General features: G+C 47.3%; 1 protein-coding gene across 4 annotated transcripts in view; it reads right to left on the minus strand.

Moving 5' to 3' along the window:
- The window catches only part of SRGAP2 (SLIT-ROBO Rho GTPase activating protein 2), a 532,947-nt gene that overhangs the window by 19,852 nt on the left and 498,223 nt on the right, over positions 1-14,872 (minus strand). For all 4 annotated transcript variants that reach the window (XM_078644579.1, XM_078644580.1, XM_078644582.1 and 1 more), the window contains one exon: positions 3-224. In XM_078644579.1, the coding sequence (XP_078500705.1) occupies positions 3-224 (222 nt within the window). The remainder of the gene's footprint in view (positions 1-2; positions 225-14,872) is intronic.

A 14,872-nucleotide genomic window follows, 5' to 3' on the forward strand; every position in this document is an offset into this window, starting at 1 on the left:
ACCAGTCATCTGTGCTCACTCCCCTTGTGTAGGTTGGTCCCTCTAGCTCTTTGATCCCTGGAAAGACGTTTTCATGCTGAATTATGATGGTCTTGATGAGCTCGTTGACGTGGGCCTGGCTGGAAACTTGGTCCTGCTCCTCAGGAACAGACATAAGGGTAGGCCCGAAGCAGATTGCCAGGTTGTAGGGGTCCATCATGTTCTCCTCACTGTACTGAGATAAACTGCAGAAGAAAACAGAAGGATTAGGGAGGAAAAATTCAATATGCATCACTTTAACAAACTTGTGTCATCACTTTGTTTTGAGTGGACGGAAAGCATAACTAAACTAAAACACAGTAACATTTACTTAATAGTTTTTCAAGTGCTCTATGCTACTTTTTAGTAATTTATAAGAACACTGGAGATACAAAGTAGGCAATGCACAAGAAGGAATAGGAACAGTGAAAACAGATCATGACAAAATTCGCTTTTAGTCCTATCGGTGTATTTGAAGGGAACAATTATCCAGCACAGTAAGGGGTTCTCCAAGGGTATAACTAATAGAATAGAGATTTAACTACTACGACGGAAAATGCTTGGGATTGAGGAGACTAACCCCCCACCGACACTACTTACCTGAAAGCCTATATATAAGTGGTGTTGGAAGGTCTTGGTATGGGTGAACCCTCAACAAGCGGTCAACAATGCTGCCCTCCAGAGATATAATCCAGTGTGCACTGATCTACATACAGATGAATGGGTAGCCTTCTAACCCAAACAGTGTAAAAATGATCAGTACTCAAAAGAACATTTAAATCAGTGTTGGTATCCATGTAAAGGTGAATTCTTGTGATGAGAAAACATTCTGGTTTCATTTAGACACTTAATTTATGGTCAAATGCACCAGCACAGGAGAAGCCCAATCCAGTTGTTTGGAGACCAGAAATCTGGCCACGTCTAAGTGAAGAGATGGGAACGGTTGAAATAGGTGACCTTGTACAATTCTGAAATGTGATTTGTTCGGCTTTGCTCACATTATGTGGACTATGCGATTTCTATTGACTTCTACTGTGAATTTGTCCAAAAACTGAAACACTTGGACGTGAGCCAGTCTGGTGCGCCCCGTTCTGAAAGCAGAACGGCATAGGTCAGTCTATTGATTTTGACTAGGATTGGTTTTGCTTTGAGACTGATTGCATGTCAGATTCCTTGCTGCATCTGATTGAGCCTTATGCTTAATCCAGATTCTGATTTACCATGCACGCTGATTACCTTCTGTGGGATACATTGCCTCATATGTTATATGTTCTTGAGGTTAACCCTGTATCTGGTCCTGCCCAGGTGCTTTATCTTCAATTGCCTTAGAAGATAGCATCAGCACTTGCAAGACATTTTAGGCCAGACATACAACCGTTTTTTAGCAATCGCAAACGGAAAAGCGGGCTGTTTGCGACCGCTAAAAAGCTTTCATCGTGTACTAAGTCGATAAGCTATTACCGATTCTCAAAATAGGTTTTAGGCCAAGGGTGTCCCTTCCTGATTCGAGTCGCAGGGGCAATAACGGATGTTTTGCGCCTGGAATGCAGTCACAAAACATTCATATTTTACCAACTCCGTGAAGGAAGTGGTAACCCATTCGCAAATGGGAGGAGACCTCCAAGGGACCCCTTCCCATTTGTGAATGTGGGCACCAACATTTTTTAAAGAGCAGGCAGTGGTCCCAGGGACCACGGCCTGCCTACTCTTAAAAAATGTAAATGAAAAGGAAACTTTTAATTTTTCTTTTTTAAATGCATCAAGGAAAACGGGTTCATTGAAAAAAAGCAACTACAAAAAACAATTGCTTTATTTCTAAAGCAACACAGACGTGGTCTGCCGACCAGCATGCCATCATCCCTGTGAGTAGAGGCCATTCCCAATGGGTCACAAATTGTGACCTGCCTCATGAATATTGATGAGGCAGGTCAAATTGCGACCCCATTGGGAATCGCTAAATGTGTCTGAGACATTAGTACATTTAAAATGGTCGTACATCTGGTTACTTTTAGTGGCTTAGAGACCATCCACTGCTTACTATTGGATGGCCTTATTTTTCACTCTAATTTCCTTGCTTTTCTTTGTTCAGTGCGTACCGGCTTAACTTCCCCTTCATATGTTAGTCCCTCCCCTGGAGCACGGCCCAGTTACTGCTTCCTTGGGGAGTGTCCTTTGACTGTGTGAGCTGTGAGAGCCATCTATTTAATTTTTATTGAAGCACTTCATGCGAGTGCATGCAGGGTGACCAAGTGCCCAAGGACCTAGGTAACAATTGATCAAATACTGGTGTGGCCAGTCTTTCCATGGTATATATTTGTTAAATAAAATTATACAAACATGACCTCTGGTTAGCCATGCTGTGTTTTCTGGTAAAATAAGTATAATTTGTATTTCTCTTGTCAGCGTCTGATCAGGTGCATTCACCTAGCACAACTTCAGAGAGGGCCCGTCTTAAAAAGCCTGCATGAATTATTTAGCTATTTAAAAAAATCCTGCTCCATGCAGAAAGTGCTGGAGGTGTTTAATTGGAAGCAAAATGTCCGACACCGAAAAGAGAATAAACTGCATACAATTAATGCTTCTCAGTGACAGTGAACAGGAATCTGGGTTTAAAAGCAGCGGGGTGGGGTGGGGGTCACCCATCCCTTAAACTTTGTTGTTATCTTTGAGTGGCAGGGCAATGGGATTGCTGCGTAGACAAAGTGGGTGAACCACTGAGTTCACTAAATTTAATTTTATTGGTCCCACTGACTTTAATTCCAAGCAGATGTGTCTTGTTCCACGATATATTGAATAATAAAAAAAATGTGGCTTGGGTAACCGATGCATTCACGAGGGCTTGTGTCAGCTGTACCAATACTTTCTGGAACACGAAACAAATCGTTCACCAGGAATTATGCATTTGAGATATGTATTAAAAAGGAAATAGATTGTCAGTTATTTGGTAAACCGTATGAATTCACGTTTTTCACAGTCAGCTGCAGGACGGAAAGTAGATTAAAGTGGATTATATGACATCACAGTGCAATTTAACACATTTGAACCTCTTACATCTGATTAGTGATATTGCGCTGCTGCAGTGCAGTTTACGCACAGATTTCCGCTAACTAATGGTGCGTACAGAATATTGTGCAAAATATACTACAATTAAAGTATTATCACCCGTGTGCTTCTGGCCCCCACCGAGCTCATGTTTCACTCTCTGGTCAGTGTGCTTATGTGCCCCCACAACTTGTTGCTCACGTTCATAGGCGTGCTTCTTTATCCCTAGCTCTCCTTATGCTTCTCTCTACCATTCATGTGCTGCTGCCGCCGCTCGCCACCCCACCCGGGCTCCGTTAACGCAGGTTTTATTTTTAAAAGCACAACGCTGGGTCGCGTCATTGTGCTTATTATTTTACTATTGCTTTTTTTACATACCTTCCCGTCATACTGTGCAGCCTGTATTGATGATGTACCCAAAAAGAAATTGGCTGACCCAATAAGTCTCTAAGGCGAGACTTATTGGCTTTGCCAATTCTTGTTTTTGGAATGTGTGGGGACATATCTTGATAATTCTGTTTTAGGGTGGATTAAAGCTGGGGGGAGGGCAAAAGGGAGGTGGGTTTCCGAACCGGCTACGTGGATGTTAATTTCCATACTGTTTCTTTTCGTGTTGGGCAGCAGACGTGGATCTGGGCCATTTTATCTTGATGTATTGTCAATGACCAGATCAGCCCAATAATAACGGGGCCCCTGGTGGGGTGGCAGGTCCGTGCCTGGCGTAGGACAATGGCCTGCGAAAGCTGCAGGCTACCAGAAGCTGACAGGCAAATGACCCTCGAGGATGGTGGTGTGGCGCTCCCTGGTCAATTTGCAGGACACAACTTCCTTCAATTTCAGTATATTCCGTGGCCCAAGGCCAGGGTTGGATTGGGATCAAAAATAGGCCCGGGCACACCAAAAACAGTGGCCCACATTTGTGAAATGCCTTTCCGCAAAACACTGCTTCAGCCAAGTTTTATGAAAAGAAAGGGGGTGGGGGGCATGTTCTATTAACTTCACTTAGACTTCACTTAGATTAAAAAACAAGCATTTACAATGCAATGGTTTCGCCTTTGGAAAAGTTAGAGCTATTGGCATTGTAAATGACAAAATGTGTATTTATGTGTTGGTTTTGAAAACAGATAAATAAATGGCATTGTCATTTACATTGCCATTAGCTTAATCTCTGCAGTCACTCTGCACTCCCTAGCACTCTGCACTCCCTAGCACTCTGCACTCCCTAGCACTCCCTAGTCACTCTGCACTCCCTAGCACTCCCTAGTCACTCTGCACTCCCTCGCACTCTGCACTCCCTCGCACTCTGCACTCCCTAGTCACTCTGCACTCCCTAGCACTCCCTAGTCACTCTGCACTCCCTAGCACTCTGCACTCCCTAGTCACTCTGCACTCCCTAGTCACTCTGCACTCCCTAGCACTCTGCAGTCACTCTGCACTCTCTAGCACTCCCTAGTCACTCTGCACTCCCTAGCACTCCCTAGCACTCTGCAATCACTCTGCAATCATTTACAATGGCAATAGCAGAGCATTGATATGCGCGTGCTCACACTGTTCACTTCTCACTAGTGGAGAAGTTACGGCATGAGGACATGCCAGGTGAGCGGTGTAGGGGAAGGGGAATCCTTTAAAGAGAGTAATTTTCTCTCTGGATTTCCCTTCTCTTTTTGAAACGAAGGAGCAGCAACATTGTCTTGGTCATGGTCTTGTGTCACCAGGGCTTTAAGTCAAAGCTTTTCCAATATTATATGCAACCCATAGTTGCTGCTTATTTATCTTATGCAACTAACGACTATTGACAAAGTCAATAGTCTCGACTTGTTGTAGATATGTTACTTTTATATATATCTGGATGTAATGACAGAAACAGCAAAATACAGGCCGAGCGGCACACTATACTATTAAGCACAGACTTTTAGTTTACATGTTTTAAGCCACGTCCTTAATTATATTGGTCATGCCCTTTGTGGGAGAGGTGTGGCGCCGCGGCCAGGGCGACTGACGCTGGAATCTGGGGACCACGGTTCGATCCCCGGCTCCGGCGGCAGGTTAGCCCAGCACCATGTGACTCTGGGCAATAGCTCGCTTAATCTCCCCGACGGCCCCCCAGCGCCTAGAGACCCTTACGGGTGATTGTGCGCTTTACAAATGTGGACTTTACTTTACTTTGGAGAGACCCCCAGTTTTTTTCATCCCACTAAAGGCCCAGCCTACACGATTTACTTCTTGCCCCCACCCCCAGAGAAGGCTATTTCTCTGCTCTGATTACTTCATCCAACAGTCACACGCTGCTGCACTCACGCCCATACCTGCACACTCCTCCGGGTTCTTCTTCTCAGTGTGACCACTCGCTGGTATGATCTCTGTGATCGGGCGGAGCGGCCTCTGATGGGAGGGTCCTGCTTCTTACACAACCCGAAAGTGAAGTCCAGCAAAACCCTCCACAACGGCCACAAACCTGTCTGTAGGTGGCATTCTGATCACCACAGCAACGGGGCTGCTGGCGTCTGAGGTCACGGAGCTAGAGAACACAGCAGGGCAGAGATGTCACGACCACTGAGGTCACGGCCAGCCCGTTGAAGATTAAACCGCGCAGTCGAGTTGGCCAGCTGTGACGGGAATGGGGCAAGGGAGAAAGCCTGGACAGAGAGAGGCAAAGAGAGGGAAGGCACAGCGAGGGAGAGGCGCAGAGAGGCACGGAGAGAGGGAGAGGCACAGAGAGGCACGGAGAGAGGGAGAGGCACAGAGAGGCACGGAGAGGGAGAGAAACAGTGAAGAGGGCCGGGGAGGAAGAAACAGACGAGGGGGCAGAGGAAGAAAGGACAGCAAGGAGGGGAGAGAACGGGAAAGGCAGAGAAAGTAGGCATTTATGGGTCATTAAATTCAAAGGGGAGACTGGAGGAAACTCAGACAACACTGGATTTAAAGAAAGAGAGGGACGTGAGGTGGAGTGGAAAGAGAGAAAGAGGCAGAGGGTGCACAGGGGACAGTTTGGAGAGGCAGAGAAAAGAGTCAGGGAGAGGCAGAGAGCAGGGCGAGACCGAGAAAGCGAGAGGCAGTAAACAGGCAGTGAGAGAGGAAAACGAGGGGTGCCTGCGGGGGGGGGGGGGGCACAGAGAGTAGAGGGGGAGAGGGCAGTGAAGAGGGTAAGAGTGAGGCATGAGGAGGGAGAGGCACGTTACGGAGGGTGACAGGCAGGGAGACGGGGAGCAGAGAAACGAGGGCGAGGCACAGAAAAGAGAAGCGTGCAAAGCAGGGAGAGAGAGAAAGGGGCAAAGTGAGACAGCAACATCGGGAGGGCAATGGAATGGATGAGGGAAGGAAAGAACCGGCGAGAAAAACACACTGGTGAGAGAAATGTGGAGGGGGTCGAATGATGGACGAAGAGAGAAGCAAAGAGAAGAATAAGAGACACACACCACACACACCAGCAGTCTATTGAGACTGCGGACACACAGCCTGCTGCAGAGGGCCCCGGGGCCCCACTCAGAATGCGCGGGAGGTGTCTGCAGTCTCAGCTGAGATGACACCATAAGGGACACACACACACCAGCAGTCTATTGAGACTGGGGACACACCGCCTGAATGATATGCTTAGTAAGTCAATGCAGGCACCCTACGCACCCCTCGGCACCCCGGAGGCAGCGACCTCGCTGCTACCCACCTCCAGCACCCAGACTCCTCACCGGGAGGGGCCAGGGGGGGTCTACAAGTCAGTACGCATATGGGAGGTCAGTCCACACTCCCATCCGCCCTGGTTAACAACAAGCCAACAAGAAATTCGGGCCAATCTGCAGTCGCCAGAGCCGGGTGTGTGCCAGTGCCAGCCCCTCTCCTCTCAGCCGTTCCCATACCTTCTTCCTCTACCCCAGAGGAGAACCATTGGCGTTCCCCATACAAACCCTGTACCTTTGCACATTCCAAGCTCTAGATTTCTTCCGTACTCTAAGTAACTGCCCTAACCGTCCAACATCCTCCCAAGGCGGGTTGTCGTCCATTCTTTACCTGCTGTAGCGCGCTCCGGGCCCGTTCTCCTGGCCGTGCCTCCCTGCTCTCAGCGCCGCTCCCTCCCGGGCCGCCTCCGCTCCTCCTCCATCCCCGCAACTCCCACTGTACACCCCCCGCACCCCGTACCGACAACAACATTCGGTGACGTCACTCGCCATCACGTGACTGACCCAGCGTGCCAAAAATAGAATGCCCCCGCCTTCTCTGGAAATGGTGCGTGGCCACAGGCGAGAAACCCGGGCGGGAGGTGGAAGAGAGGGAGTGAGCGCGCGCAAGCCATTTGGAAAAGTGAAGGACAAGCACCTACGAGGACACAGGGGGCGGGAGAGGACACGGACGGCGGGAGGGGGCGGGAGAGGACACGGACGGCGGGAGGGGGGCGGGAGAGGACACGGACGGCGGGAGGGGGCGGGAGAGGACACGGACGGCGGGAGGGGGCGGAAGAGGACACGGACGGCGGGAGGGGGCGGGAGAGGACACGGACGGCGGGAAACGTGCACAGGACAGCGAGGGGGGGCGGAAAGGCACACGGAGGGGGCGGGAATGGACAGACTTTCAGTGAAAGGGGAGGGAACGGGAAAAAACGTAACTCCGCCCTGGGAAAAAATCTCCGGAACGCCCCCGAATCTGGTCCGGCCTTGACGGACAGATCCGGCACTCAATGGCTAGCCTCCATTTATGGAGCTAGCCAATGAGAGCCGGGGGACGTTCCAGAAGTCCTTATTGTCGACATAGGATTTCACCTGCGCTGAAAAGCTGCGCAGAGCGCAGCCTTCGGCAGGCGAAACCCAAAAAACGCACAGATTAGTTCACACTGCTGAGTCACACATGAATGCAAGTGTAACCACTTCTGCTCAGGCCCATGCCCCAGCTCAATCAGCATTTATTATTGGGCCGGCACAGCGAGAGAAAGGGAGTGATACCTCCGCCCATCAGCTTCTAGAAAGGCCACTCAGGCACCCAACGGGCCGCTGGCAGCATCCTAACAGCACAGACAGCCCCCAGGCTGCCCAAAAAAGCAGCCCACAGCTAGAACTCGGCTACCGGGACTTCGGCCATTTCCGGAGTGCCCTCGTTACACACCCGATCCTGCCCAAGGCCAGGCACGTGAAGCTTATACTACACTTCAATTATACTTTTTTGTTTTCAAGATCGAATCAGACCGCATTTTCCCTGCTTGTGTTGGGGTTCATGGCACCTCTGGTGTGCCTCGCCCCATATACTCTGTCGTAGGGTCATACAATAGGATGCAGAGCAGGACGGACAGCGGGAAATGTACCGTGGTGTCTTCATTTACACCAAAAAACACCACATTATACATTCAGAAATAAAAAAATAAAATGTGTCACAGATGACTTTGTGGAAAAGTAAATTTTGCCATGTTCTGTGTCCCTACGTGTTCCCCATCCTATGTTGTATGTGCATGATTAATATGCATATGTATTCCCCATGATCGATTAAAGACGCAATTACAGTTGTGTCCATCTCTAGTATGCCAGTTTCCAGTTCTCGTGAAAGCTACGAGTATTAGGCCTATGTAAAGTTACGTTGCCACGTTTCTCAGTGTGCACGTTATTTCATTGAAAAGTCCCCGTTTCTAGGCCTCAAAAGGGCCCGGACACCAGATTCAGCTCCTGTCTCCTGAGCCCTCGCTGAGGAGCGATACAGCCCCCACCTGTGTTCCTGACCCTTCACTTACTTCCTGCCTCACAGTGCCCGGCCCGGCCTGGCTCTGCCTGCCAGTCTGCCAAGAGTCTGTTATGATTCTATTTATCAGTCCAGCCCTCCTTCTCTGCATTCCTAAATCTACTGAATCGCATCAATAGTTTCCGTCATCGTCTAGCCTTTACGTCTCCATGTAAGAGAAATACTGTATTAATGGTCATTTAATATTCTTCAACACGCACTACATGTAGAGTAATGCATGCACCAGTCTTAGAATCTGTTAGCCTTTACCCCGATAACTTTTGGATTCTATCAACATGTTCTCTAAACATCAGATACTAGATAGTGTTTAGGTACATGTCGCCCTGACTCTCCAGACTTCAGTCTCTGCTCCTAGCGCAGAAGTCATAGCCCCCAGCTTCTCCTAGTAACACGTCATTGTCAGTTTACGCGCACCACTAGGTTAGAGGTCCCGGCTCCTTAGGTAGCCCCCTCCATGTTTCCGCCCCATTTTATGACATATTCTGTTACGTTTACATCACATGTCTATGTTCACGCCTCTTGTTACACCTACTTTCACCCTTATCTTTCGCGACTGCTATTGACCACACCCACTGCTCCGCCTATCGTATGTATTGTAATGCAACTGTTTTAGTATATATGCTTGTGCACTGTTATTAAATGTTACGCCGATTCCGATCCTGCCCCCGGCAGCGCTGCCATCCTAGTCCTGTGCAGGTTGTCCTGTTCCTGTCCTTATGCTGTATTAAACCTGCAAACTCCTACTACCTCGAATCTTGACTCTTATTTATTGAGCTATCTGTTATTACTATATCCAGTCAAAAATAGATCCGGTATTATTTATTTATATACCACATAATGGCGCCCGAATAGGGACCTGCCCTTTCCCCACGCGCCGGTGAAGCCACGTATGCCCCCTGACCCTCTGCAGCCGTGACGGAACTCTTCTGCGCACCGGCAGATATTTCTGCTTCAAGTATCCCTCAGGCCCACGGAGGAGACGGAGGTTGCGGTCCAGCATCCAGACGAGGCGGTGGAGGAACGCGGCGAGTCCCGACCAGAGCCCAAGCCGAGAGTCCAAGGTCCGAGGTATCCGGAGGCCCACCCGTAACTGAAGTCCGAAGTTCGTCCGTCCGGCGTCAAAGCAGTCCAGTCCGAGGCCTTCCGTTCTTGCTGCCCGGTGAGTACCGTTGCTGGGGTAGTATCTAGACAGGGTCAATCTAATTGACTCTGGTCCGTGGGTTTGGTGGTACACAGATCCAACACGAAGTGTCCACTTAGGTGGATGCGGGTCCTGACGCGTCTCTTTATGAGACCGGTAAGTTTCGTACTGTTTTAGCAGTGCATCTAGTTTCTGTTCTAGTCAGTTCTGTTCTCGAGAAAATTAATGTATTCTGTTTTCAGTATTCCAGGTAGTATTTGTCAAGACTTATTTTAAAATGTCATTCATGTATTTTAATGGCGTGGAATGAAAGTGGTGTAATTATCGTGTTTATTGTGTATTGTATTGTGTCTAGATTACAGTCCAGTCATGCCTTTGTTTTCCAAACTACGTCAGTTAAAAACTAGAAAAGGTCTGTTAGAAGAAGCAGTTCCTGTCCCGCCTAGGGACAGTCCAGGTCATTTTATGTATCAGAAGCATGGCATAAGTGCCATATTATATCTAGATTTATGGGTGGAGTACACCAAAGAGTTAGAAGAAAAGTATAAATGGCCCGTATCAGGTACGTGGGATGCCGAGTGCATCATGCGAGTAGAAGAAGCATTATGGAAAAAGAAAGCCAGACAGTCACAGAAAGATGCCATCGAGTTATGGCGCAAAGAATCTCATAAGAGAACCGAAAAAGAAATCAGAAAGTCAGAATTAAGTAGAGAATCCATAGAAAGAGCCCAAGAAAGGGAATTAATCGAGATAGGTGAGCGAGTTAAAACCGAACAGTCAGACAGACAGAGGAATGCCCTCATTAAGGGTATGTATCCTCTTCTTGCCGAGGGCTTGCCAAAAGCAACCCCGGATGCATCCAGTAATTTTCCGCCACCATTAGTTCCGACCAAGCTACGTCACAAACCGACCGCAGCTGATATTTTTCTCTCGTCCTATTTGGACGACACAGTCCCAGAATACACAAATCCTGTTCCACCAGTTCCACCAGCTCCTGTAAATCCTCCTCCAGACACCGGGGTACCTGCTACGGTACCCCCGGTCCAGCCCACATTACAATTTCCCGCCGCGCCAGCACGAAGAGTATCAGTCGACGATTCCAGTTTAGGGGCCGCAGGAGGAGGTCCTCCTGGTACCCCGCCGTCACACCAACGTGTAACGTTAGTCGAGTTACATGAACGTGCGTTACAGCGTACGCCCAAATATAAGTCCGTCGCAGAAATCCGACGAGCTCTTACTGAATGCCGCTATGATCCAGTCGCAGGCGATGATAGTACGGTTATATATTCCATACGTGTAAGACGGGTGACCGGGTATTTGGACACCCTACCGGATATGAAAGAAGATCTAGACAGAATATATCGTTTCATCCGTACAGGGGATGATCCAGAAAGTATTGGCGAAACCATGTCCCAAAGGAAAGCTGAGATCCAGCTCATGATATTAAAGTTTCTGATTAATTGTTTAATAAGGGAACAAGATTACCCGTCCAAAGATCCGACAGAAATGAGAACCCTGACAAGGTGGAGTGATAATATAGCCGAGGGTAAACACAGAACCATCAGTAGTATAGAGAGTATGTACAAGAAAATTCGTAAGGAAATAATAAGGTTACACGAACAACGTAAAACAGCACAAGTAAGCGAGAAAGAGAATGACTCTCCTACAGAAGAGGTAGAGGACGAGAATACCGCCAGAATAGCGTATGTAGGTAGATCTAGATTTCCAGACCGCCATTCACGTTTGGAACACAAGAAAATCTTTCATCCTCCAGCACCAGAACAAGGTTCTCTAGAACAAGTATTTCAAGCTACCGATCACATTCTGAAATCACGAATTGGTTATAGTGAGTTAAGTACTATGCATGAACAAGAACTAGCCCGATCAGCAGTCCGATGGACTACTGATTCTACCACTTTTCCAGACGAAATAGTGGCACAAATGTTTCTGAAACTGCCCCCAGCCGAACAGCGACTGGTGGGTATGTATATGATTCAGCACCTCATCACCTTGTATGAGGGTCAACATTCTGATCCAGGTCCGTTATATGATGTCCTGAACGAGTTACTCCAGTATAGATGGAAAGGTTTAGGTACCGATTTAATTAGTGTCATTCTAGAACAGCGTCATAAATACAGTATGTTTTTGAACCCGCATTTTGTTCATGTCTCACCTCCAGAAAGTAAACCGTTTTACATAGATAGACAGAATCCGTTACGAGAAGTACACCCAGTCAGGACAGCAGATGGTGAAATGCAACGAGTATTTGTTTACACCCCGATTACAAAGATGGAACTCTTAGAGATGAAGAAATTAATTCCCTGTCACGACAAAGATCCAGCAGGGTTCCACCGAGAGTTAAAAGACATGCTCCGTATGGGAGAATATACGTATCCAGATATTATTAAAATGCTAAAGGTCCTGTTGCCCGCAGGGGTATACGAAAAACTCAAGGAAAAAGAATGGGAGGTGGGAGAGAAAAAGATCGATTGGGCAGTTCTAGAAGCTGAAGATAAGATACGAGTACCAGGTACCGGTCTTGGAGAGAAATGTAAAGAATTACCAGAATTGTTAATACAAGTTTTGCCCAGATTGTTAGCCACTAAAAAGGAAGACTGGGATGCAATCTCAGCCTGTAAACAGAAACAAGATGAAGACACTAGTGATTTTTATTCTAGATTTGAAAAATGTTTCATTATAAACAGTGGATTGAAGACGAGTAGCGAGTCATACCCTCATCTTTTTGTTACTAAATTAGTCGAGAATTCAAGTCCACAAGTTAAGAATCGAGTTTTGAAAGTCGAAAGTACATGGCAAGCTAGTACCCCGTCCCAGATGTTACAGATGCTCCAGTATCACCAGAATAGAATAAGAGAAGAGCAAGAACACGAGAGAAGACGTATGAAAGACACGAAAATGAAAGTACTAGTTGCACAATCTGTTCCTCAAGACAGTCAGAAGAGGGGTCCGAATCAAGTCAGTCATCCTGCAGCTCCCGTTAAAGGGACATGTAATTATTGTAAACAGCCAGGTCATTTCATAAACGAGTGTGCAGTTCTGAAACATAATATAGCTACCGGTAAAACTAAAGAAAGACCACGTCCGCCTAGACAAGAACAAGTTTCACAGACTTCTCAGCCACAGAATGCACAACAGACAGTTCCAGCACCGCAGCCTATTGCTGCAACACAGCATGTTACACAGCAGATGTACCAGTATGCTCAGGCAGAGTATCCAGAGTACCAACAGTATTCATGAAACAGCCTAGAGAGGGAGGTAGGCTTGCCTCTCATCGAGATTCCTGTAGATCAAGAAGGTCCCTATATTCATAGTCAAGTATTAGGGAAAGACAGAAAGTTTCTGATTGATACAGGGGCAAGTAGGACTACCATAAGTCACGCCGAGGTTCCAGGGGCTCCGCTCTCAGGCTCTAGAAATTTTTCCCTTGGATTTTCAGGAAAGCCTATTGTAAACGAGATATCTAAGCCAGTTACTCTAGACGTAGGTCCATTGTCCCGTACTACTGATCTATTACTTACGAAGTCATGTCCAGAAAATCTGTTAGGCATTAAGACACTGAAAGAATTAGGTGCAGTTATTTGCTGTTCCCCAGAGGGAATACGGTTGTTTTTACGTGACTTCAAGGGTCACTATGTATTACGAGATTTTGATCCAAGATTGTCAAATGTTCCGCAACATCTATGGGCGCAAGGTCCAACTGATGTTGGTTTCATGCAAATCACACCCCATCGTGTGACTCTCAAACCAGGTGTAGTGTTACCACGAATCAGACAGTACAGATTGCCACCTGAGGCTGTAGCAGCCTTATCCAAAATAATTGACGAGCTCATTGCTCAAGGAGTAGTTGTAGAAACTGACTCCAATGTATGTAATTCTCCGATCATTCCAGTCATGAAACGTACTGATCCAAATGCACCCCCAGTATATCGATTAGTGATTGACCTTCGAGAACTCAATAAATGTATTATTCCCCAGTACCCAGTTGTCCCAGATATCTCTTCCCTATTGACAGCCATTGATTCCGAAGCCACATTTTTCACAGTCATAGACCTCAAGAACGCGTTTTTCAGTGTCCCCATTCATCCAGACAGCCAGTACCTTTTCGGTTTTTGTTTAAATGGAAGGAGCTATAAATTCACACGAGCTCCTCAAGGTTTTACAGAAAGTCCTAGTATTTATAGTCAAGCACTTAAGAGACAACTAGACAACATTCACATGCCAGCTGACACTGCCCTGCTCCAGTATGTCGATGATCTACTGATTACAGCCCGTTCTGAACGTGCTTGCGAGCGAGCATCGCTTACAGTCCTGTATTTCCTAGCCGAGATGGGGCACAAGGTGTCCCCTTCGAAGCTTCAATTCTGTGTCCAGCAAGTGATCTACTTAGGCCACTTACTGTCCAAGTGGGGTAGGCAGTTGACACCAGATCGTATCCAGTTAATAGCGAGTCTTCCTCAGCCCAAGACACAGAAGGAGGTACGTGCTTTTATCGGCCTTACTTCTTATTGCAGACAATGGATTCCTCAGTATGCATTTCTAGCTAAGCCACTGATACAGTTAACGACACAGGAGGCAGCCGTATCGACTGTCCTCCCTTGGACATCTGAACATACACTTAGCTTCAATGAGCTAAAGAAAGCTCTATGCCAAGCTCCTGTTCTAGCTACACCAAACTACAGTAAGCCTTTTACACTTTTTGTTACAGAACGAGATGGTACAGCATTATCTGTTCTCACACAAGATCAAGCAGGACAATACAAGCCTTGTGCTTATTTTTCGAGCACATTAGATCCTGTAGCCCAGGCTCTGCCTGCGTGCCTCAAGTCAGTTGCAGCCACAGCACTAGCTATCAGACAAAGTGATTCCATAGTATTAGGACACTCTCTGACAGTACAAGTTCCACACTCCGTGGAAGTTCTTTTAAACCGAACACAGATT

This window comes from Lissotriton helveticus, chromosome 5_1 (assembly GCF_964261635.1).
Source record: "Lissotriton helveticus chromosome 5_1, aLisHel1.1, whole genome shotgun sequence".
In the NCBI taxonomy this organism is placed as follows: domain Eukaryota; kingdom Metazoa; phylum Chordata; class Amphibia; order Caudata; family Salamandridae; genus Lissotriton; species Lissotriton helveticus.